Here is a 24,686-nt window from a genome sequence, read left to right as displayed (position 1 = left end):
GGAATCCCAAAAACCCATCACCATGGAATCCCAAAACCCATCACCACTGAATCCCAAAAAACCATCACCACCGAATCCCAAAGAATCACCACCGAATCCCAAAGAAGCATCATCACTCAACCCCCCCAAAATAACGACCGAATCCCCCCAAAATTACTGTTGAATCCCAAAGAAGCAGCACCACTGAATTCCAAAATAAATCACTGTTGAATCCCAAAAAAATGTAGCCATTGAATCCCAAAAACTCATCACCACTGAATCCCAAAAATAATCCCAACTGAATCCTGAACAAAGGTGGAGCACCAGGGATCTCTCCAGGAGCACCAAGGATCCTTTAGGATCACCAAGGATCCCTCCAGGAGCACCAAGGATCCTTTAGGATCACCAAGGATCCCTCCAGGAGCACCAAGGATCCTTTAGGATCACCAGGGATCCCTCCAGGAGCACCAAGGATCCTTTTAGGAACCCCAGGGATCCCTCCAGGAGCACAAAACTCCACAATTCCATCCTGTCCTCCACCGGAAGCTTGGGAAGCGACACCTCAGCCACGGATGCCGACCAAAATCCAGGCAGGACCCTCCTAAAACGTCCCAAACTCTGGGCAGGACCCTCAGATCACCCCAGAAATGGGGGGGACCCTTTAAACCACCCCGAAATTGCGGCTGCAGGCGCTGCCCTCACCCACCACGGCCCTGCTCTGGGGAGAGGGTGGGAAGGAGTGAAAATCATGGAATTGTGGGGAATCCCGGGAAAAGGGGAGGACGCGGCTGGGCCCTGGTACTGACCTGGAGACTTTAAACAAAGGGAACACAGTCCTGGCTTCTTCCCGCCCGCAATTCCATGGAGCCCTGGGTAGGGACAGCAAAGGAGGACATTGGTGAATTTGGGAAATTCCAGACGGGAATTCTTATTATTTTTGTTGGGTTTTGGTTGTTTTCTTTTCCCCCCCAGGAATTTGGATAGGGAGAAAGAAAGAAATGAGTCAGAAACACAGAATAAAAACCCGAAACGAAAGCGTGGCGGGAAGGGGTGACCGGGACAGGGCGGGAGGGGACACGGAGCCCACAGGAATCCCTTTTCCTGCCAGGAACAGGGTGGGAAAGGGATCCACGACCTTTCCTCCACCCCAAACCCCCCGGAGGATAAAATCCTGGCCAAGCCCTTTTAGCCACATTTCCCTGGATTTCTGGGGCAGTGTCACCCCAAAAAGAGGGATTGTGGGGGCTCCTGGCCATGGATCCCAAATCTGGGAAGGAATTTCAGGGCTGCTGTCAGTAAATCATCTCCGAGGCAGAGAAAAGCAGGGAAACCAAAAGCCAATAAAAACCATGGAATGTCAGTAGAAAATCCTTGGGAAATTCGCTTTATTCCTTTGTTTTGGTAATTGAGGGGGGGATGAATTATTTATGCCGCATTTTGCAACCTGCCAGGAAAACCTGCGGGAATCTCCTTCCTCTCCCTGTGACACCTGAGAGGTGGAAATTTGGGAATTCGAGGGAAAAAGAGAAAGGAGGAGGCCAAAGGTGGCTCCTGTGGTTTTCCAGGGACAATGGAGCTCCCCAATCCCCTCCTCAGGATTTTGGAGGGAAGGGGGAGGCCGGGGGTGTTCCCAGCTGGAACCGTGAATTCCCAACTGGGATCATGAATTCCTGACTGGAATGCTGAATCCCCAGCTGGGATCATGAATTCCCAGCTGGAATCATGAATTCCTGACTGGAATGCTGAATTCCCAGCTGGAATTCCCAGCTGGAATTCCCAGACTTTGATCTTGGCCTCACCTGCGCGGCCTCGAGGCTGGGACCCGTCCTGGGAGCACCCGGGTTTCCCAAAGTTTGGATGGAAGGGAGGTAAAAGCTGGGAAAAGCTCCCAGTTTTCACTCTCCTGAGTTACTTTTCCTGGGATGGGGCAGCCAAAAATTCCCTCAAGTTCCGGGAATGCGGCCCCATGGAGAATCCATCCCTCCCGAGCTCCCTGCATGCGCCGATCCCCGGGGTTCCGCAGGGAATTTTATGGGATTCGGAGGGGGAGGAGGAGCCCAGAGCCCACCTGAGACCCCCGGGGTGGGCGGGGCTGTGTCACCTGGGGGGCAAAAGGGAGGCGGGGATGGATCTGGGAGATTCCCGGGGCAGGAGCGGGCTTGGCACGGGGAGGAGGAGGAGGAGGAGAGGGCAGGGAAGGCTCCATGGCGGCGTCCTTGAGAGTCCTTTGGAGGCGCGCGCGGCTCGGGAAGGGCTGAAATTCCCGACCGCTCCTGGATTTGATGGCCGGGACCGCGGGGAGGGAGGGACGGAGCGGGAGAGGGGGAAGGAGGGGACAGCGCCACATCCTGACAGGACCTGGGGACAGCGCCACACCCTGACAGGACCTGGGGACAGCGCCACATCCTGACAGGACAGTCTGGGGCTGGGATTTGTCTCCCACATTTCCCAGTCTGGGGCTGGGATGCAGCTCCCACATTTCCCAGTCTGGGGCTGGGATGCAGCTCCCACATTTCCCAGTATGGGGCTGGGATTTGTCTCCCACATTTCCCAGTCTGGGGCTGGGATGCAGCTCCCACATTTCCCAGTCTGGGGCTGGGATTTGTCTCCCACATTTCCCAGTCTGGGGCTGGGATGCAGCTCCCACATTTCCCAGTCTGGGGCTGGGATGCAGCTCCCACATTTCCCAGCTTTTCGCTGTTCCCGGATCACTGAACTCCTCCTCTGCCTCTGCAATCAGAACATTTCAGCAGCGAGAGAACAACACAAACAACCCCGAAGTGTTTTGTCCCCCTCCTTTCCCTTCCCTTCCTTTTCCTCCCACCCTCTCCATCATCTGCTGGAGATGAATCTCCAAAAAAAAAAAAAAAAAAATCCTTAAAAAATTGAGAAAAAACCCCAACCCCATCATTTGCACAGATTCTGAAAGGGGAAAGCGAGTGGGGGAGGGCTAAAATAAAAATAAAATAAAACCAGCTGACAGCAAAGTTTCATTGTCGCCGAGCTGAGCTCGGGGAGGGCTCAGCCTGAAGAGCCCTCGAGTCCCGCAGCACCTGCAGCTGGCAGGGGAGGGAGGGCAGGGAGGGGAGGGGTCCCAGAGCCTGAGAATCCTCCTGGGGACGGATCTGGGGGTCCCCAAAGCCTGGGGGGGATGGGGATGCCGGCTCGGGGGGTCGGAGCCCCAGTTTGGGGGTCTGGAATGGGAGAATCCCACAGAGTTTGGGGAAACGGCCTCAGCTCCTCCCCCGGGGGAGCTGGGTCTGTGGGATCAGGGAGTTTCATGGGGTCATGGAATTTCATGGGATTATGGAATTTCATGGGGTCACGGAAGGATTGGCGCTGCAAGGACCTGTGGGATCCTCTCATCCCAGCCATGGCCACTCCCTCTCCTCCTGTCCCTTGGGATCGCAGCCTGTCCCCAAGCTGTCCCCTCCTCTCCGGGATCATGGGGTCCCTCCGGGTCCCCCTTTTCTCCAGGTGAACATTCCCATCCCCTTCCAGGATCACTGCCACCTCCTGCCACAGGGACAGGGACAGGACACGCCAGCCCGGCCCTGTCCCCTCCCGGCCAGCCCCGGGCCCTCTCTGCCGTGGGACGCGGCTGCCACGTGTCGCCGCTGTCCCCAGGGCGTGGAGGACTCGGAGGATCGATGGCGACAATCGATGGCTCTCATTAAACCCTGCCCTGGTGGCTGTGCCCGCCCAGGCGGCCCTGGGGACCCGGGGTGACACTCGGGAGCCAAGGGCACCCCGCTGGCATGGGAGGGGGGAGGGGAGGGGAGGGAAGGGGAGGGAAGGGAAGGGAAGGGAAGGGAAGGGAAGGGAAGGGAAGGGAAGGGAAGGGAAGGGAAGGGAAGGGAAGGTGTGAGTGGACAGAGGTGCCACCCCCACCAGGGTGTCCAGCCAGCACGGATGGGGTTTGTGCCCCGGGCTCTCCCCCAGCCCAGCAGGGAGGCGCCTTTAACCCCTTTTCCTAAAGGAAAAACACGTTTTGGGGCGAAATCCGCGGTTTTCGTGAGTGGGGGAGCAGAGCTGAGCCCGGCAGCAGCACCCACACCCCGCCAGTGCCCCACAGCTCCCAGTCAGTGCCAGTCCCCAGCCAGGGCTGTCCCCAGCCTCCCCTGTCCCAGGAGGGGCACCAGCACCCCCAGACCGCGACAAGGACATTCCATAAAAAACAAGATTTAAAAAAAAAATGGGTGGGCATCCTTCCCTGCCCATCCCACCCTGCTGGGAGGGGACAAAGCCCGCAGCTCCTTCTGCACAAAGCCACCAAAACCCCGCTGTGACCGCCCTGCCAGGGCCGGGGGCTCCTCAGCCGCCCCCCGAGGGGGTCCCAGTCCCGCCCAGCAGCTCCCGGTGGGGAGGGGGCTCCTGCCGGGGGCACCGAGCCCTTCCCAGGGGCTGCTGAGCGTTGCCGGGGGCAGCCTGGTGGGAGATAATTAACGCCTTGGAAATGAATTCCTCATTAAAACCCGGCAGCAGCCGCCGCTGGGGCGGGAACAGCCCCGGGGCTGCGCTGCCCTGAAGCCCGGGAGGGTTTGGGGGGGACAGGAGGGGCCTTGAAGGGCCCCCCGCCCCTTTTGTCAGGGCTGGGAAAGCCGTGGGGCATCCAGGGGGGCTGGGGAGCACCTGCACCCCCAGGATGGGGGCTGGGGAGCACCTGTGCCCCCAGAACGCGGGTTGGGGCTTTGGGGATCCCAGGGTCCGACTTTGGGGTCCCCGGGAAGGGCTGAAGGCCCCTCCCGGTGCGGGACCCCTCCCCCGAGATGTGACCCCCGTGTCACCCCTGGGGGCGCCAGGAAGGGGCGCAGCTCCCGGGGGCCCTGCCGCCGGTTCCGGCCGCGTTCCCGGCCCCCGGCCCAACTTCCCGGGGAGTTGGGTGCCCGCCGGGGGGGTGCCAGGCTGGGTGGGCACGGCGGCATCGCCGCTCGCCAGCCCCGGTGCCACCGCGAGAACAAAGAGAGCGGAGCGGAGCTGCCGGCGGCCAGCGCAGACAAAGGGACCCCCGCCCGTGTCGCTGTCACCTCCGCGGGGCTGGCGCGGGGCAGGGCGGTCACGGAGCTCCGCGAGCTCAGGGCTCGCCACCTCCGGAGTTATTTTGAGTTTCCCTCCGCGCCTCCTCCCCCCACGCCCCAGCCCAGCCCGGCATGGGCCAGATTTTTTTTTTTTTTATTTTTTTTTCCCCCCCGTGCTGCGAGGATGCTGAAAATGTCGCCCCTGGGGCCACCCGGTGGCTCGTGCTGGCCTTTGTGTGTCGGCAGAGGCTGGCGAGGAGAAAGAGCGAGCGCAGCAGGTGAGGGCGAGCCCACGGCTCCCTCCGCGCCCAGCTGGGAACAAATCCCGAGCCCGGCTTCTCCCGGCGCGGCCCGGCCGCCAAAACATCCCGGTCAAATCCCGTCCAGGGCGTCTGGAGCGGCCATCGGCACCGAACCGCCCCCTCCGAGCGCCCCCGAGCCCGCAGCGCTCCCCATCCCCGCGGGGGCAACAACGCCCAGAACGCGGCCCCGCCGCCAGCACCGGCCCCGCAGCCGCTGTCCCCGAGGGGCGGGGGGGTCACCGCGTCCCGGGCTGGCACACGCCCCTCCGGAGCGCCACAGCCCCGCGCTGGGCGGCCACCGAAACTCCGGCAGCGCCGGCAGCATTTCGTACCCCCCTCAGCCCACCCCGGGCGAGAAAAGAGGGGCTGGGGAGGAGGGAGGAGAGGGAGGCAAAAAAACAACACAAATAAAAAAAAATACCTGCTACTTAAGAATGGATGCACATAGTGAGAGTGACATGCCTTGGGAGGGTGTATTCCCCATCGCTGCTGGCCGAGGCTGCTGCTGCGCTTTTGGGGTTTTTGGGGCGCCTTTTCCTCTATTTTTATTTTTCCTGCTCTCCTCTCCTGCGGGGAGAAGGGGCTCCAGGCCCGGCCGAGCTCGGCAGGAGCGGCGGCGGCGGCGGCGGCGGCGGCGGGGAGTGGGCGCGGGGAGCGCGCCGGGAGCGCGCCCGGCTGCGCGTGGGAGAGCGCGCGGCCCCGCGAGGCACAAAAGGGAGCGAGGAGCGGCTCGAACGCATCAGCTCATGGTGGATCCGGCGGGGAGGGGGCACGGCGCCCCCGGCCCGCGCTGCCTCTCCCTCCTAAAGGGATTTTTTGGTGTTGCTGTTGTTTTTTCCCCTTTCTCCGCTGATTTGCCGGCAGCGCTGGCACGCGCGCGTCGCTGTCGCTGTCGCTGGGTGACAGCGGGGACCCGCGGGAGCGCGCGCGGGGAGGGAGGAGCCGGCCCCGGGAGGTTCGGGGTCGCCGGGGGGTGAGGGGGAAGGGGATGTTGTTGGTGGGGTCGCCTGGGCTGGCGTGGGGTGGGGACAGCGCTTGGGCATGTTCCCGGAGGTGGCACGGGCTGAGGGGCGGCTTTTTGGGGGAAAAGAGGGCGGATTTGTGGTGTGAGCGCACCTGGGCAGGTGGGAGGGGACAGGGCCGGGCCAGCCGCCCGCGGATCCTGGCACGGGGACACCGGGGCGGGCGCCGGCCGGGACAACGGTGACCGAGCACGGTGGGGACACCGTGAGGGGAGCTCGGGCTCTGCCTGGCAGGGCCCACCACCGTGGGGACACGCCCAGTGTCGCCCAGTGCCACCCACCAGGGTGGGGACGCTGTGACGGGGGGCTCCACCTCTGCCTGGCAGCGCCCACTGCCTGGGGACACACCCAGTGCCACCCACCCAGTGGGGACCCGACCCTGGGGGTCCTGGGGGGGTTCAGGGGGTGTCGGGGGGGGGGGTGGGGAGGCTCAGAGAGGAGCCGGGGGAGCCCGAGGGGGGGTGGGGCAGGGTCAGGGCAGGGTCAGGAGTCCCCCCGGAGCCCCCCCCGCCCCCACGGCTGCATTAAGGGCAGAGCCGCCCCCGGGGCTCCATTAGGGGATCGTGCAGGGACCGGGGCCTTTTCCGGCCCAGCGCATCCCCGTGGAGCCGCGGCCAGCCGGGGGGACTGGGGGGACACGGGGCACGCGGGGGGGCACGGGACAGCACCCGCTGCAACGTGTCCCCATGTCCCTGCCCTGGGATGGGCACGGGCTGCTGGTCCTGTGATCCTGGGTGACCCCACAACCCCCCAGTGCCACCCCACAACCCCCCAGTGCCACCCCACAACCTCCCAGTGCCACCCCTCAACCCCTCAGTGCCACCCCTCAACCTCCCAGTGCCACCCCATAACCTCCCAGTGCCACCCCACAACCCCTCAGTGCCACCCCACAACCCCTCAGTGCCACCTCTCAACCCCTCAGTGCCACCCCACAACCTCCCAGTGCCACCCTACAACCTCTCAGTGCCACCCCACAACCTCCCAGTGCCACCCCACAACCCCTCAGTGCCACCCCACAACCTCCCAGTGCCACCCCACAACCCCTCAATGCCACCCCACAACCCCTCAGTGCCACCCCACAACCCCTCAGTGCCACCCCACAACCTCCCAGTGCCACCCCACAACCTCCCAGTGCCGTCCCTGCCTTGGTGTGGAGATAAAATTCCACCCCTGGCATTAAAAACCCCTCATTAACCCCAAATCCTGCTCTCCTGGAGGTGCCACCGGGGAATTCGGGGCCTCCTGGTGCCAGGGGCCATCCCCCAACCCTAACCCCAACCCCATGTGTCTGTCCCAAGGAGCAGATTTGGGGTGATTTGGGGTTTTTTGGGCCACACACAGGGCCGGGAAGCGCCGCTCAAACAGCGCTGGGACATTCCCAGTGCCTCCAGTGCCACCGAGAGCCATCCGCGGGGATTCCCGGGAATTCAGGGCTGGAATCCTGTCCATCCTAGCCCAAACCCACGGCCGGGAGAGGATTTCTGCTCCCCAGGCTCAGCCCTCCTGGCCCTCCTCTCCCTCCCTCTCCCGGGAGGAGTTTCCCGAGCCAATCCCGATCCTCTCCCAGGATCTCGCCGGGGTTTTTGCCGCAGCTCCTCGCGATCCCTCCCACCGCCATCTGTCCCCGCCGGGCCGGCCCCGCGCCCCCGCGCCCGGTTTTACCGCTCCCAGTCACGCTCCGGCCCTCGCAGCCCAGCCCGGGAATTCGCCTTTTCCCACCCCAAACCCGCCTGGAATCCTGCAGGAATATTCCCAATCCCCTGAATTTGTGAGGTCACCCCCCAGCCCCGCTCCTGCGGGGTCCTGCCTGCCATGCTGGACCGGGAATGAGCCTTTTCCATCCTCATATTCCCAAAATTCCTCATGCTCCCCCGTCATATCTCCAAAATTCCTCCTATTCCTTGCTCGTATTCCCAAAATCCACCCGGAATCTTGGAAAAAATCCGCCTGGAACCCTGGGAAGAGCGAGGACATTTCCCTCGCAATCCCCTAAATCCGAGGGGTCACCCCCCAGCCCCGCTCTGGGAATCTCTGGGATGTCGCGCTGGTGGCAGCATCCCGGTGGTGGCAGTGCCCCTGTGGTGGCAGTGCCCCTGTGGTGGCAGTGCCCTGGCAGTGGCAGTGCCCCGGCAGTGGCAGTGCCCTGGCGGTGGCAGTGCCCGTGTGGTGGCAGTGCCCCTGTGGTGGCAGTGCCCTGGCAGTGGCAGTGCCCCTGTGGTGGCAGTGCCCTGGTGGTGGCAGTGCCCCTGTGGTGGCAGTGCCCTGGTGGTGGCAGTGTCCCGATAGTGGCAGTGTCCCTGTGGTGGCAGTGCCCCGCTGGTGGCAGTGTCCCTGTGGTGGCAGTGCCCCGCTGGTGGCAGTGCCCCTGTGGTGGCAGTGCCCCGGTGGTGGCAGTGCCCCTGTGGCGGCAGTGTCCCGATGGTGGCAGTGCCCCTATGGTGGCAGTGCCGTGGCAGTGGGAGTGCCCTGGTGGTGACAGCGCTGTGATGGTGGCAGTGCCCCTGTGGTGTCCATGCCCCGGTGGTGGCAGTGTCCCAGTGGTGGCAGTGTCCCTGTGGTGGCAGTGTCCCAGTGGTGGCGGCGCTGTGATGGTGGCAGTGCCCCTGTGGTGTCCATGCCCCGGTGGTGGCAGTGTCCCAGTGGTGGCAGTGTCCCTGTGGTGGCACTGTCCCAGTGGTGGCAGCGCCCTGGAGGTGGCAGCGCTCCGCAGTGTCCCCTCCCTGTCCCCGCCGCTCCCGCTGCTTCCCTGCGGGCAGCGGGAAGAGGGAAAATCTCCATGGCAACCGGGGACAGCCGGGACAGGGACCGGGAACCGGAGCCGCAGCTTTGGGTCCCCTGAGCCGGGCGCTGCCACCCCTCGGGGGGGTGACCTTGGCCTAGAATTCCCAAATTTCCTGGAAAATGGGGATTTTTTACTGCTTTTAACCCCCCGAGGAGGAGGTTGGGATGGGACGGGAGTGGTCCCAGATCTCCAGGTCGCATTCCCTGGCTGGGGTTGAGGGGGAGGAATTATCCCTCAGCAGCCAAAATTCGGGATTTTCATCCCAAAATGTGGAGTGGGAAAGGAATTGTTGGATCACGATGGAGGAGGAAGAGGATGGACAGGAAAGGGGTGGGAAAAGGGTTGGGAGGGTCAAATGTCCCTTTCCACCCCGGATTTGTCACCTCTCAGCGCTCCGTGTGACACCTTGGTCCCTAAATCCCCACAGAATTCCGTTATTTCCTCAGCACTGCTCCACGGGGTTTGGCCACTGCAGGGGTGGCCCCAAAGTCTGGGAATTAACGGGGACAGAGCCGGCCATAAATGGGGACAAATCCTGGCCATAAATGGGCACAGGGCTGGGCATTAATGGGGACAGGGCTGGGCATTAATGGGGACAGAGCTGGGCGTTAATGGGGACAGGGCTGGGCGTTAATGGGGACAGGGCTGGGAATTAATGGGGACAGAGCTGGGAATTAATGGGGACAGGGCTGGGCGTTAATGGGGACAGGGCTGGGAATTAATGGGGACAGAGCTGGGCGTTCATGGGGACAGGGCTGGGCGTTAATGGGGACAGGGCTGGGAATTAATGGGGACAGAGCTGGGCGTTAATGGGGACAGGGCTGGGCATTAATGGGGACAGAGCTGGGCGTTAATGGGGACAGAGCTGGGCATTAATGGGGACAGGGCTGGGCATTAATGGGGACAAATCCTGGTCCCAAATGGGGACAAATCCTGGCCATTAATGGGGACAGAACCGGGCCATAAGTAGGGAGAAATCCTGGTCATGACTGGGAAAAAAACCTGGCCCCAAATGGGAACAGAGCCGGGAAGGGACCCCAGCTGCTTCCCAAGGCTTTGGGATTCCTCCCGACGGCCCTAAGAGGATTTTCCCGGGGGAAGGAGCAGCTCTGGGGGGGTGACCGAGATTCCCGTGATCCCACAGGAAATCCTGCTCTGACCCCAAACTGGGGCTGGCCACGCTGGGCTCGATCCCTCGTTTTCTCATGGAATAGATCCCCCCAAAATGCCTGAAATTACCTCGGGACATTTTGGGAAAGGACAAAAGGTTGGAAAACGCATCTGGATGGTGGCATGGGACACCCCTGCAACAGCAGGGACAGGGACAGGGACAGGGACAGGGACAGGGACAGGGACAGGGACAGGGACGGGGTCAGGGACAGGGACGGGGTCAGGGACAGGGACAGGGACAGGGACAGGGACAGGGACAGGGACAGGGACAGGGACAGGGACAGGGACAGCTCTGGAATTGCGGGAGGTGGGAGCTGGATGGGGAAGAGAAAAAGCTCTGGGGGATGTTCCGTGCCCAGCCGAGGCGGGGATGAGCAGCTCGAGCCGCGCTGGGAGGAGGGAGCTGAGTCACGGCTCACACCTCGCTGCCGGAAAAAAGGGAAAAAAAGGAAAAAAGAGGAGGATGGAGCTCTCGGGCGGGGATGAAACGTTCCTCACAGCGGCCGAGGGCCCGGGCTGACACCGGGACACGGCGCTGAGGCCACCTCGGGTCACCCCGGGGACAGCGACAGAGCGGGACCCGCCACAGCCCCGGCTCGGAGCCCTCCCGATCCTGGGGTCCCTCCCGATCCTGGGGTCCCTCCCAGCCCTGGGGTCCCTCCCGATCCTGGGGTCCCTCCCGATCCTGGGGTCCCTCCCGATCCTGGGATTTATCCCGACCCCTGGATCCCCCTTTAATTTTGTGGGATTGGGGTTTTTAAAGGCACGTTTGGGGTCCAGCTGTGGCCGGGAGCGGAGCAGAGCCCGGGTGGGCTGAGGGTCCTTCCTGGAGCTCCCCAAAATTCCGTCCTGGGAAGGAACCAGCTCCAGGCAGGGCTGGGGAGAGGCCGAGGGCAAACAGAGGGCGCTGAGTCACCAAGGCAAATTCCAGAAGGGGAAAGGGGGATGAAAAACCGGGGGAAAGGATGGAAGAGGAGAGAGGAAGGCGGGAAGAGCCGGCCCAGCCCCAGGAGAGCGGCGGAGCCGCGGCATCGCCGGGCGTTGCCATGGAAACGCAATTTGGAGCTCTGGTGCTCTTTGCTATCCTCGCTCCCCCTCTTGCTTGAATTCCTGGGTTTTATTCCCGGTTTTTATTCCCGGCTTTTATTCCTGGTTTTTATTCCTGGATTTTATTCCTGGATTTTATTCCTGGTTTTTATTTCTCTTTTTTATTCCTGGTTTTAATTCCGTGTTCACAGCCCAAGGGTCCCTCCGTGTTTGGGGTCAGGAGGGGGGGCAGGGACAGGTTTGGGGTGGTCGGGGTCCCCCTCTGGATGGGCCGCCCCGGAGGGCAGTGTGGGGCCTGGATGAGGATTTTCCAGGATTCTCCAGGGTTTTCCCCTCTGGATCCCGTGCCCGAGGGTCCCTCCGGGTCCAGCTCGCGGCTCGTTCCAAGGGGATCCAGCGGCAAATTCTTGGGATTGGGATTGGGAATGGGGCGGGAGAGACCGCCAGGGTCACGCTCCGTGGAATCCCGAAATCCTGGAATTACTCCCTTGGCAAAGCCCCCCAAGACCCCCCAGCCCGAGCCTTTCCTGGCCCCGTGTCCCCAGGTGCCACATCCTGAACATTCCCAGGAATTCTCCCTCCCCCGCTGCCTTTCCAGCGCCCTCCGCGGGAGGAATTGTCCCTGAATCCAGCCTGAAGCTCCTCCAACGGAAAACTCCCAAAGTTTTTTGGGAATTCCCGGAGCAGCCGGGCCGATATTGCCACCGTGTGGGGACAGGGCGGCAGCGCCGGGGAGCGGGAAACTCCCAAATTCGGATCATTTTAGGGTAAAATAACCCCGGGGTGATCCCTGGGACGGGGTGGGGTGGGATCAGTGGGATCGGATGGGATTTTATGGGTTCTTATGCCCCTTTCGACAGGAACCGATGGCCTTTCCCGCAGCATTCCCACATTTTCCCCCTAAAATGAAACACCAGGATTTACCCAGGATTCCCATCTTCCCCCCCAAAAGGAGCCGCTTTTCCATAGGATTTCCAAGTTTTTCCCCAAAAAGAGGGATCTTCTCACAGGATTCTCCTGTTTCACCCCAAAAGGAAAATGGGGAATCCGGGCAAGCCCAGGAATTTTGGGATGGATCTCCTCTCCCTGGGCATTCCCAGGCAGAGCCACTCCCCTCTTTTTTGTCCCCAGTCCATCGGGTTTTGGGATCAAAAGCTTTCCAAGGCTTCCCATCCCAAGGGAAGCCCTGATCCTTTTAGGGCCGAGTCTCTCCCAATGGGATTTTCCCTTTTTTAGCCCCAAACTCCCATTTGGACACCAGAACCCCTCCCCCCTCCCTTCCCGAATTCCCCAAAATTCCAACTTCGCATTTCTGAGCGCTCCGGGGTGGGGCCGGGGTCGCTCTGGGGCCGGCGGGGTCTCCGCGGGTCACCGAGCAGCTGCTGCCTCTCAATCCCCGGGAAAATCCCGGGAATTCGGGAGAGTCCATTCTCATCCCCAATCAACTCCTCCATCGTCGGAAATACTGGGGAAAAGGGAAAAAAAAACCTAAAAAATGGGATTTTCCCACCCTTTTAGGGTTGGTGACCCCGGACTCTCTGCAGCTCCAAAACATTCCGCGGGCGTTTAAAAAAATTTATTTTTAAATTTATCCCAAATTTTTCTGTTTTGTTCCAAACTTTTACATTTTACCCCAATTTTTTTTCGGGACAATTTTTTGCTTCCCACAAGGAAAGGGAGTGGATAAAACCATTCCCTACAACGGGAATAATTCATTTGGGATGGGACTATTTCATTCCTAATCCCATACTTTGGAGTTTTCCTGGCAAATCCGAGATTCCACCGGGATTTCTCCCCCTTTCTTATCCCAAATCTCCCTCGGGGGTGGGAAGGGAACCCTGGCACCCCCGGATTTGGGGCAATTTCCATGGATTTCCTCTTTCCCGGGATCCAAACGGCCGAGGGGGGAATTTCCCAGGCGAGGATTATCCCGGGAATATTTCAGGAGTTTTCTGTGGCCTGGGAGGGTTGGGAGCAGGGATTGGGCTGGATGGAAATGTGTGAACACAGAAATGCATAAAAACACTGGAGAAGAAATACAAATAAAATAAATAATGTGTAAAAGCATAATGTATCTATAAAATAAATGGCATATAAAAATAAAAATAATATATATCAATGTAGAGATCTATAAATGAATTAACAAATATACAAATACAGAAATGCAGAAACACCCAGATGCACACACCAATAAATACCCAGTTAAATGCATTAATAAACACAAATACTTGGATATCCCAATGTTTGGATATTGGGATATTCCGATAGTCAAACATTTGGATATTGGGATATTCCAGTATTTTGATATTGCAATATTCCAATATTCCGATATTCAGACATTTGGATATTGGGATATTCAGATATTCCAGTATTCCCATATTCAGATACTGGGATATTTGGATATCTGGATATTTGGATAATCCAATTTTACAATTCTGGGACATTGGAATATTTTGGTAATCCAATATTCAGATTTTGGGACATTGGGATATTCAGATATTCCCAAATTCGGATATTCCCATATTCAGACGTTGGGATATTTGGGTATTCGGACATTCCCATATCGGATATTGGGACATTCCAACACAGACACTTCCAGGTTTTCTGGCTGAGCTCATTCCCCCAAAAATCCCCCCCAGGGATCCCTCGGTGGGACTCTGGAACATCCCAATCCTTGGCTGTTCCCATCTCCAGGCCTGAAAAAATCCCAAAAGAGGAAAAAAACCCCAAAAGAGGAAAAATCCCCAGCCAAGAGTGAGCCACCGATTGTCAGCGGGAGGCAAAGGGGACACGGAGGGGACAGGGGCAGGAACGCCGGGAATTTGAGATAAAATGAGTTTATTTGATATTAAAACGAGCTTATTTGGGATAAAAACGAGTTTATTTGGGATAAAATTGAGTTTATTTGGGATAAAAACGAGTTTATTTGGGAAGCACCTCCCGCCTGTGCCCTGCCCACTGCTACATAAATAGAACACATGAATTAAAATTAATCCATTTATAAATAGAAAGCATTTCCATGTCCCTACAGACGCCCCCCACCTGGAATCCCGAGTGGAATTTCACCCTTTTCCCAAAAAATCCCCTCCTGGCGCTCCCAGATTTCCTGGGAAATGACGTCTCCACTCATCCCCCAGCCCCCTTCCGCTCGGGGGGCTCCGTCCGCTCCCCCCGATCCGCCCTCGGGAGTTTGGGGAGAATTCCCTGGGATTTGGGGTTTTCCCAGAGCCTGTCGGGATCCCCTGGGAGGGGCAGAATTCCCGAATTTTCCTCCCCGCTCCGCTCCTCCCTCCCGGCCGAGCTCAGCCCAAAGGTAAAATGGCTCTGGCTCGGTGTGGAGAAGGGAATTTAACCCCAGGATTCCCAGAAAAGCTCCAGCGCCGCTGAAAATTTCGGGAATTTTTCATCTTGGTGGCCCCCAAACGCCTTTTCCCGAACAAAGAGGGATTTGGGGCTTTTGGCTGGAAAATTCCCGTTAGGAAATTCCCTCCCGTGCAAATCCGGGGGGAGTGGGGGGGATTGGGGTGGGAAATTGGGATTTGTTCGGTGCGGGGAGCACCCATGGGTGCTGGGAAAGGGGAGATCCCGCAGGGATCCTCCGGGATCAGCGGGAAAGGGACCGGGTGATCCCCGCTCGCCGATTGGATTCAGTTTGAATTTTTTAAATATTTTTCTTTTTTTACACGCTCGCTCAGGAATGCGCTTCCTCCTCCTCCTCCTCCTCCTCCTCCTCCTCTGGGATCGTTGCTAATTTGGGATCTCTCGTGCTCCAACAAATCATTATCATCAAATTTCAGATTAAAATAAAAAAAAAAAAAAAAACAAACAACCCAAAAAGCCCCAGAAGGAGAAGAACAAACCCAACTTTTCCTGCGGGAGACAAAAAGGGCCGGGGAGGGAGCGGAGCCGCCGCTTCCCTGCCCCCAGGAAGGTTTCCCTGGGAACAGTTTCCCCAAAATTCGCCTCCTGAGCAGGAGCTCAGACCCCGCTCCAGCGCCTCAGGTTCGGAGGGACCCGCCACAGCGGAGCCCAGCGCCTAAAACTGGACTTTTTTATTATTTTTTCCCATTTTCCCCCTTTTGCAGAGAGGAATCTGCAGCCTGGGGTTGCTGTCGGGTTTTTTGTTTGGGTTTTTTTCTGTTCGGGATTTTTTGTGGGGTTTTTTTGGGAAAACACCGCCGCAGAGTTGCTGAACAACCGAAGGAACTTTGGGATTTAAAGTTGGAAATAAAGTTTAGCAGCTCCAAGGTGTGCGAGAGAATTCCCTTTTTTCCCCCCTCTATTATTTCCCCCCCTTTTTTTTATTTTTATTTTCTTTGCCCCTCCCTAGTTTTCTTTTTACTTTTCCCCCATTTTTTGGGGGAAGGGGGTATTTTCCCCATTTTTATTTTCCTTTTTTTTTTTTTTTTATTTTCCTTTTTTTTCTTTTTTTTTCCCTTTTTTTTTTTCTTTTTTCTTTTTTTTTTTTTTTTTTTTTTTCATTTTAACAAAGAATCCGAACTGGGAAAAAAAAAATAACAAAAGACAAGAAGTGAATAAAGACGATGTGCCAGTAAAAAAAAAAAAAAAAAGGGAAAAAAGAAGAATACAACTCTCTCCTAACTCTCTTTTCCTCCACCGCTGTTACTGTGGACGCCAGCTAATAAATACAATTAATTAGCAATTAATTAATAAGCTGCAGGATGAATTGTGGCCGGGGCGATGACTTCGAACAAGCCGCCTAGAAGGAACATTTTTCACGCTTTATTAAAAATATTCCTCCACACACCCATCCCAGAGGAATCCACATTTGGGAAGGCGCAGCGACCTCTTCAACCAACCCAAAAAACCATCGAAAAATCCATTTAAACCGCGGAAACAAAGCGGAGGCGCCCGCGCTGCCGCCGCCTCGGAACCTCGGTGATTTGGGGTTTTCTTGGGGGGTTTTTGGAGGGGGGAAGCGGCGGGGGGGGGGCATTGTGTGCGCGGGGTTTGGGGAGGGGGCGAGGGGGAAATTTGGGGTTTGGGGACACCCGATGGAGGGGGGGGCGTTCCCGGGGGTGTCCCCGGAGGGCCTGCGGGACCCCCCCGCGCCCCCCGAGCTTTGTCCGCTCCAGCTCTCGGGTGATTTACACCGACCCCCCCCAAAAAAGGGATTATTTGGGAGGCGGGGGTGGGTGCGGGGCCGGCCCGGGCGATGAGAGATGTTTGACTTCTTGATTTTTTTCTCTTTTTTTTCCCTTGCCGGGGAGGGGGCAGACGAGGAGCCGAGCCCCGGAGCAGGAATTGGGTGTTCGGGAGATGTTGCCAAGCCTCGACCGGAGCGTTTGAAAGCGAGATCGCCTTTTTGGGTTTTTTTTTGTCTTGTTTTTTGTCCCCTCTTTTCCTTGCTTTTTCTTCACCTCCCCTCCCCCTCTGGCCCCTCTCCGGAGGGATGTGTGTGATCAGCCAGTGGAAACACAAATGTCCCGATTTTCCTGATTTTCCCTGCCCCTCTTTGAAAGGGACAAAGTGAAAAAAAACAGCCAAAAAAAACCCCAACTGGCAAGATGTTCCTGACCTGCGAGGGGACCTTGGGGATCGTTCCGGCCACCATGGACTACCCCGCGCCAGCCCGGCCGGGCCATTTCCACGCCGGCTACCAACAGATCGAAGGGATCAACTTGGGCTACTTACAGATCAACGGCACCCAGATGTTCGCGCTGGCCCAGGTGCTCAGCGACCTGTTCAAGGACATCCCCAGGACCACCATCAGCAAGAAGATGGAAACCTTAAAGATCAAGAGCCGCCGCTGCGACCTGGCCGAGCTGCGGACCCTCAAGGCCATCAACTCGGTGCCCACGCGCGCCGTGAAGTGCTCGCTCATCTCCAAGGCGGACCTGGAGGCTCTCTGCACCTCCTGCAAGAGCCTCCGCCGGAGGAAGAGGAGGAGGAAGAGCAGGAGAAGGGAGCAGCTGCTGCTGCCGGGCCCGGGGCAGTTCTTCGCCTGCCCGCGGCCCCCGCCCTGCAGAGCCGGCGGCTGCTGCGGTGCCCCCGGCCGGGCAGTGCCGCCCCCCGGCCCGCAGCAGCTCCAGCCCGCCCGGGGGGGGCTCTTTGCGGGGGTCCTGGCCGGCTCCCCCCGAGACCTGGCGCTGCTGCACCCCGCGGCCGCGCAGCCCTGCGCGCTCCCGGTGCCCGCGGGCCGGCACCGGCGGGGCCCGGGCTGGCCCCGGGGGCTCCTCCCGCCCGGAGCGGGGCCCGCGGCCGCCAGGAAGGGCCGGTGCCGCGACTTCCCCGCCTCCAAGCGCCAGGGAACGTCCGCCGGCTACTCCAGCGACTCGGACTCCAGCCTGGACCTCGCCGCGTCCAGCCCCGCCACCTCCAGCGACTCCTCGGAGGAGGAGGAGGAAGAGGAGGAGGAGGAGGAGGAGGAGGAGGAGGAGGAGGAGGAAGGGGACAGCTCGTGCAGCAGCGAGGAGGGCAGCTCCTCGGAGTCGGAGAGCAGCTCGCTGTGCAGCGGGGACTCGGTGCAGAGCACGCGGTACCGGCAGGCGGCCCTGCCCCGCTTCCAGCCCCCCCGGGAGCCGCTCGGGGAGGAGCGGCCGGCGGAGCCCCCCCCGAGCAAAGCGCTGCGCCCCGACCCCGAGCTCCTCTTCCTCTCTCAGCAGCTCTGGGCCCGCACCCTGAGAGCGTCAACTTTGGAAAGTTTGAGCGCGGCCGCAGCGGCGGGGGCTCAGCCGGGGCTGAACGCGAGGCACGAGGCCTCCCCTGCCTCCTCCTCCTCCTCTTCCTCCTCCTCTTCCTCCTCGCCCCCTCCCTCCCCGAGCAGCAGCACCCCCGGGGGGGGCCCGCCACAAAAGGAGCGCGGCTCTGGGGACGCTGCAGGGAAGGATTTGCACAAAGGTGCCTCGAACAAAAGCTCCTCGTTAGAGCGGCCCAGCGGAGCCTCCGCGGGGCCGGCGCCTTCCCCGGAACCGGCCCCGGAGCTGCGGGCGAGCCCCGCTGCCCTCGGCGAGCCCCGGCCGGAGCATTTCGACCGCTTGATCCGCCAGTCCAAGCTGTGGTGCTACGCCAAGGGGTTCAACGTGGACGGGAAGGGTTTGCGGCACGGCCGGGGCAGCCCGGAGCCCTGGAGGGGAGCGGAGCTGCGGTTCCAGCCCCGCGGAGGAGCCGAGAGCCCCGCGGCGCTGCGGGGCCGCCAGGACGGCAACGCCAAACGGCGGCGGCTCGCCAGGGGCACCGAGAGACCGCGCGGCTCCCCCAAAGCCAGGCCGCCAAAAACTCCCCGGAGGAATTCCAGGAAGGGAAACGCTCCCTGCAAAGCCAGCCCGCCTCGGAATTCCTTCAGCCTGATGGGCAACTTCCCCTGCACGCCCTCGCTGGTGGTGGGCGAGGACGGCGACCTGTGCCCGGCCTCGTCGCTGGGCGGCAAAAACTCCTGGGCGCTGTCCAAGACGCACCCGCTGTGGCGGTGGCACCTGGGGGGCAGCGCCATCCCCGTGCCCCCCAGCCTCAAATTCCGCGGCTGCGCCAGCCTGGAGGATCCCTGAGGAGAGCAGGAAAAATTCCAGGATCGCGGGAGGTGCCCGGGATGGGAGCGGGGTCTCCCCGGCCCGCGTGGGGAAGGGGCTGCCGGAGGAGCCGCGCGGGGATTTGGGGCCGATTTGGGGCTGATTTGGGGCCGATTTGGGGCTGATTTGGAGCTGATTTGGGGCTGATTTGGGGTCGATTTGGGGCTGATTTGGAGCTGATTTGGGGCTGATTTGGAGCTGATTTGGGGTCGATTTGGGGCTGATTTAGGGCCGATTTGGGGATCATTTGGCGCTGATTGGGGTCGATTTGGGGCCGCCTGGGGCCGCGTGCGCTGCGGGATGTTGGGTTTGGGAGGAGTTTTAGGGTGAGGTTAAAGCGCGCGATGGAACCCAAATAATTCCCCAAAAACTCTGGAAACGAGGGGGTGATTCCCAGGAAGGGGGTGTAGGGATGAAACGGCAGCTGGGAAAACTGGGAACGAGCTGGGAAGGAGCTCCCGCCGCCCTGACCTCCCGACCCTACTCCCAAAAAAACAACCCCAAATCCAGACCTCATTTCTCCTTTTTCATTTATAAAAATTGGATTTAAACAATAAAAATCCCACTCAGGAAAGGGAAAAGTCTCATTCCTTTCCCAGCCGAGTGGATCCCGGGAAAATTTGGAAAATCCGGAAAATGCCGTTTTTCCAGCGGGGCTTTCCTGGTGGAGGGGCAGGGAGGAAACGCCAACTTTTTTAAAAAAAATTGGGAATTTCGGGAGGTGGGGAGAAAGCAGGAGAGGCGGAGAGGAAGTGACTCGAAGCTGCTCCGTGGAAATCTAAAAAATATTTTTTAAAAGTGGTGGGAAAAGAACAAAAAAAGTGAGGAATCGGTGGGATAATCATCCCTGGAAAAGGTTTGAATCCTGGGAAAAAAAATCCGGGAAAATCGGGGATGGAAGGATTTGATCCCGACTGGAATTTCCCTCCCTCCCCTGCTTGAACTTTTCCAAACCTTTGGAAATTCCCGGTGGGATTTCCAGACCATCAAGGCCCCCAAATCTCTGCTTTGGGAACTTTAAAAAAAAACCAAAAACCACAAAAAACCCAAAAAAAATCAAAGCTATTTTGGGGTTCGTTGGGTTTTTTTCTTGGGCTCTTTTTTTTTTTTTTTTTTTCCCAGGAAATAAAATTCCTGGCTCTCCCCGGGGATCCCGCTTGGAAAATTCTTAATTTTTTCTTCAAAATTTAGGCCCGAAAACAACAAAAAATAGAAAATTAAAAATCGGTGCGAAGGAAAAGGGAAGGATTGAAAGGAAAATCTTCACACGCGGCCTGCTGGATTTATTCCTGTTTTTAATTCAATTTTTTAATTCCATCAGCGCCTAAAAAAAAGGAAAATAAGGGGAAAAGGGGGGAAAAGGGGATTTTTAAGGCCGGGAATGTTTGAGATCGGCCGGGCGCCGTTTTCTCCGGAAGGGGCGAATTGGTGCTAAAACCGGTGTTTGTTCAATTTGATTTTTTAGCGGGTTTTTTGGGGTTAAATCACTTTTTTGTTGTTTATTTCGCTCCCTCCCGCTGAGCAGAGGAGCGGGAAATTCCTTCGGCAAAATATTGGGATTTTCGAGCAGTTATTCCCAAAAAAATCCCCCCAAACAATCCCAAAACGGGGCGAGAAAAGCTGATTTCAGGAGGTTTTCCATGGAATTCCCATGGAATTCCGCGTGGGGTTAAAAATGTATTTTCTATTAATAAAAAAAAAAAAAAAAAAAGAAAAGAAATCGAAATGATTTGCGGGTGGAGTTGGAAAAAAAATGCCGGGATGCGCGCTGGGAATGAATATTTATATTTATAATCCTATATAAAATCATAGAAATATATATTAAAATCGTATAAATATATTAAGAATCCTATATGAGTACAAATATAAATGTATAAATATAAATATCTAAATCCAGCAACCTCCAGACCCCGCAGCTCCCCCCAAAAAAACTCAGGAATATTTTTCCAGGGGATAAAATCACCTCGGGAATTGCGGGGGAGTGGCCCAGATTTTTATCCCGGTGTAAATACGGCTAAAAATTCACTTTTTCTATTAAAAATTCACATTTTGGGGGGAGATTTTTGTAATTTCTCCACTCGTGCATGGGGTTGGGATGTAAATAATTGTGAGTATTTGTGATTTTTTGTAAATATTCTGTAAATCTCAATAAATTCTCTGTAAATGTTCTGTAAATATTTGGGGGGTTGGGAAAAAATTCAAAATACCTCAAAATTTTCATTGAAAAGGCGCCTGGAGCAGCAGAACTGCCCCAAAATAATAATTAGAATAAGAATTATCTTTGTGATGTTAATAATGATAATTCTTGCTTTGGTTTTGAGGTGTTTGAGGGAATTTAAGCTACCAAAGAATAAAAAAAATAAACTTTAAGTAAGAAATGGAGTGAGGGGGGTGGAGCTGCGGTGGAAATGAACAGAATAAAAGAAATATAAATTAATGAATAAAAGAAAACACAAATTTTGGGCTGGAATCGCTTGGTTTGGGGTGAAAATCAGCAAAAGTGGGGTGGTTTGGGGGTAAAATTTCACCTCCAGGAGAGCCAAAGGGAGGGGAATTTTCATTGCGGGGGTGAAAGGAGAAAATAATTGGAATTTTTTGGGTCATAAAATCCATCCTTGTGTTCATTTTTGGTTGGGGTCAGAAAGCAAAACAAAAATGGGAAAAATAATGGAAAATCCCAACTTTGCTCCTCTGGAGTGGAAATTCCCATCCCTTTGGGGTAAAAAATCCTCATTCCTCTGGATTAGAAATTCCCATTTCTCGGAGTTTAAATTCCCATGTTGGGGTTAAAAATTCCTATCCTTTTTAAATCAAAAATTCCCCTTTTTTGATGGAATTCCCAGCTGCAGCCTGGGATGCAGGGAGGGATCGGGATGCGCTGGGGAATGGGAACCCGGGAATGAGCTGGGGAATGGTGATCCCAAAGGGAAGAGCTGCAGGATCCCACTGGGATCGGGATCTGGGACGGGGATCCCACTGGGATCGGGATCTGGGACGGGGATCCCACTGGGATGGGCTCCGGGATGGAGATCCCACTGGGATCGGGATCCCACTGGGATGGGCTCTGGGATTGGGATCCCACTGGGATCAGGATCCCACTGGGATGGGCTCTGGCCGGCCGCGATTTTGGGGGAAAAAAGGGCATTTTTAGGCTTCTCCCAGCAGAGGTCCCCGGCTGCCTGCCCAGCGGCTCCCCGGGAGCGGGCCCGGGTCCTGGGGGAATCCTCCGGCCCGAGGGGCTGGAACGGAATTCCCGCGGGGGTTTCTGCTGCTAATTCCCGATAAAATAGAATTTATCCTCAAAATTTATTCCCGATAAAAAGAGGAACACGGCCGGGAAACGCTCCTGGGTTTTGTTCCGTGTCCAAGGCAAGGGGAGTTTCCTGGGATATCCCAAAGGGGTCGTGACACAGATTCTGGGATCTGCAGGTGCAATCCCAACAGAAACATTCCCAATAATTCAGGTTCGCTCATTCCCTGCAGGTGTAATCCCATAAATAAATATTCCCAGAATTTCAGGATAATTTCTCCCGAGTCCTTTCCTGCAGGTGCAGCCCCACAAATAAACATTCCCTGTCCCCGGATTCAGGGATTTGCCGCTTCACATCCTTCGTCTGGGAAGGAAATGAAAGAAAGAAATTTATTTATTTTAAGTTTTGGTGAAGACACCTGAGGTGACCGAAGTGACGGAACCCCCGCAGGGGGAAACGCGCCCACCCCAACACCACAGCGCGGCAGCAGAAAAGGAGAAAACGCCCCAAAAAACCCCAAATCCATCCCAGCAGAGCGGACCTCGACACATTCCTTTAAGCCGAGCCTTGGCTCGCTCACCTCGGTTTCGGTTTCAGGTCCCGCCGCTGTTTTGGTGTCGCCGCTGTCACCCAGGCAGGGCGGGGCAGAGGAAGGGGACAGCGGGGAGGGTTTGTCGAAATTCGGAAATCACCCCAAAAATCTGCAGAGCAGAGCAGCAGCTGCTCCACGCCCTGCTCGGGACCGATGGTTTCAGTTTATCACGGATTAAATTGATGAATTAATTTAATTGAAGCTTCATTAGAGCTGGTTTTAGCACCCCTGGGAAATCCTCAAACCCATCCCAAACTCTTCACACCCCGATTTTGGGCAGTTTCACCAAAATTTCCCATTTCTGGGGCTCACAAAGCCCCAGAATATGCTTCAGCTTCAGGACGGATGTGAGTCAGGGCTGAGCTGGCTGGTGTCACTCATTAATTACTCGTTAATGACTCATTAGTTAGTTCTGATCCGCACCGGAGCATTGCCGGTGACTTTTTCCACACAATTTTGGGGGGAAACCTCAAAGACGCCCGAATTTGGCTGCTTTTTGTCTGCCAAGGGCCTAGTTATGGTTAATTAATTACCTAATCAATCAATTAATCACTCAGCAGTGATCAATTCCTGGGTCACAGCCCCAAAATTCCCGATGAGCAACTGGGGGGTGGGAAATTCCAACTCATCCCGAACCTGTCCCTCCATCCCTGTCCTGTCCCTCCCTGTCCCCTCCTGTCCCCCCTCCTGGGCCCGTGGGGCTCTGGGCGGGCTCGGAGTGCGTTGGGAATTTTTTGGATCCAAGGAACCGAAGGATCCTGGAACGGTTTGGGTGGGAGGGGCCCTGAAATCCCCTCCAGTGCCACCTCTGCCACGGCAGGGCCACCTCCCCCTGTCCCATCCTGGCCTGGGACACTCCCAGGGATGGGGCAGCCACAGCTGCTCTGGGAATTCCATCCCAGCCAGAATTCCTGACAAAATCCCTGCCCGGAGGCAGTGGGAGCCATTCCCTGGGTCCTGTCCCTCCATCCCTGTCCCCAGGCCCTCTCCTGCTCTCCTGGAGCTCCCTGAGGCCTGGAAAGGCTCCGGGGGGTCCCTGACGGATGGACGGATGGATGATGGATGGATGGAGGGAGGGATGGAGGGAGGGAGGGATGGATGGATGGATGGATGGATGGATGGATGGATGGATGGATGGATGGATGGATGGGGGATGGATGGATGGATGGATGGATGGATGGATGGATGGATGGATGGATGGATGGATGGGGATGGATGGATGGATGGATGGAGGATGGATGGATGGATGGATGGATGGATGGATGGATGGAGGATGGAGGGATGGATGGATGGATGGATGGATGGATGGATGGAGGGATGGATGGATGGATGGATGGATGGATGGAGGATGGATGGATGGATGGTGGATGGATGGATGGATGGAGGATGGATGGATGGATGGAGTGGATGGATGGATGGATGGATGGAGGATGGATGGATGGATGGATGGATGGATGGATGGATGGATGGATGGATGGATGGAGGATGGATGGATGGATGGATGGCTGGATGATGGATGGAGATGGATGGATGGATGGATGATGGATGGATGATGGATGGATGGATGATGGATGGATGGATGAATGGATGGAGGGAGGGATGGATGGATGGAGGGATGGATGGATGGATGATGGATGGATGGATGATGGATGGAGGGAGGGAGGGAGGGATGGATGAACAGGTGAGGACCCAGACATGCCCCCGGGAGGTTCCCCTGTGTCCCTGCTCTGTCCTGGGCCCCTCCCCCGCTCCTCTGTCCCATCTCCCCCCCTCCCTCCCCCCTCTACCCCGCCCCACGCGATACCACCCCCCATTTCCTGCGCCCCCGCAGCCCCGGCCCGGATGCGGCTCCGAGCCCGAGGGGCCGCGGGCGCTTCCTGCCCGCCCTGCCCGCCCTGCGGGGCTCGGCCCCGCCACCGCCCCGGCCCGGCCCGCACACACCGGGCAGTGGGGACCGGGCACCGGGCAGTGGGGACCGGGCAGTGGGGACTGGG

General features: G+C 57.6%; 1 protein-coding gene across 1 annotated transcript; it reads left to right on the top strand.

Moving 5' to 3' along the window:
- Positions 1–16,271: 16,271 nt before the first annotated feature.
- LOC108963009 (SKI/DACH domain-containing protein 1-like) lies at positions 16,272–19,430 on the top strand. Its single transcript, XM_030230572.2, has one exon. It carries the CDS (start codon positions 16,849–16,851, stop codon positions 18,826–18,828), a length of 1,980 nt encoding a protein of 659 aa, XP_030086432.2. The 5' UTR covers positions 16,272–16,848; the 3' UTR covers positions 18,829–19,430.
- The last annotated feature ends 5,256 nt before the right edge of the window (positions 19,431–24,686 follow it).

The sequence above is a fragment of the Serinus canaria genome, chromosome 27 (genome assembly GCF_022539315.1).
Source record: "Serinus canaria isolate serCan28SL12 chromosome 27, serCan2020, whole genome shotgun sequence".
Taxonomy (NCBI): Eukaryota; Metazoa; Chordata; class Aves; order Passeriformes; family Fringillidae; genus Serinus; species Serinus canaria.
Note: the sequence above shows the minus strand (reverse complement) of the source record. Positions and strands in the feature narration are given on the sequence as shown.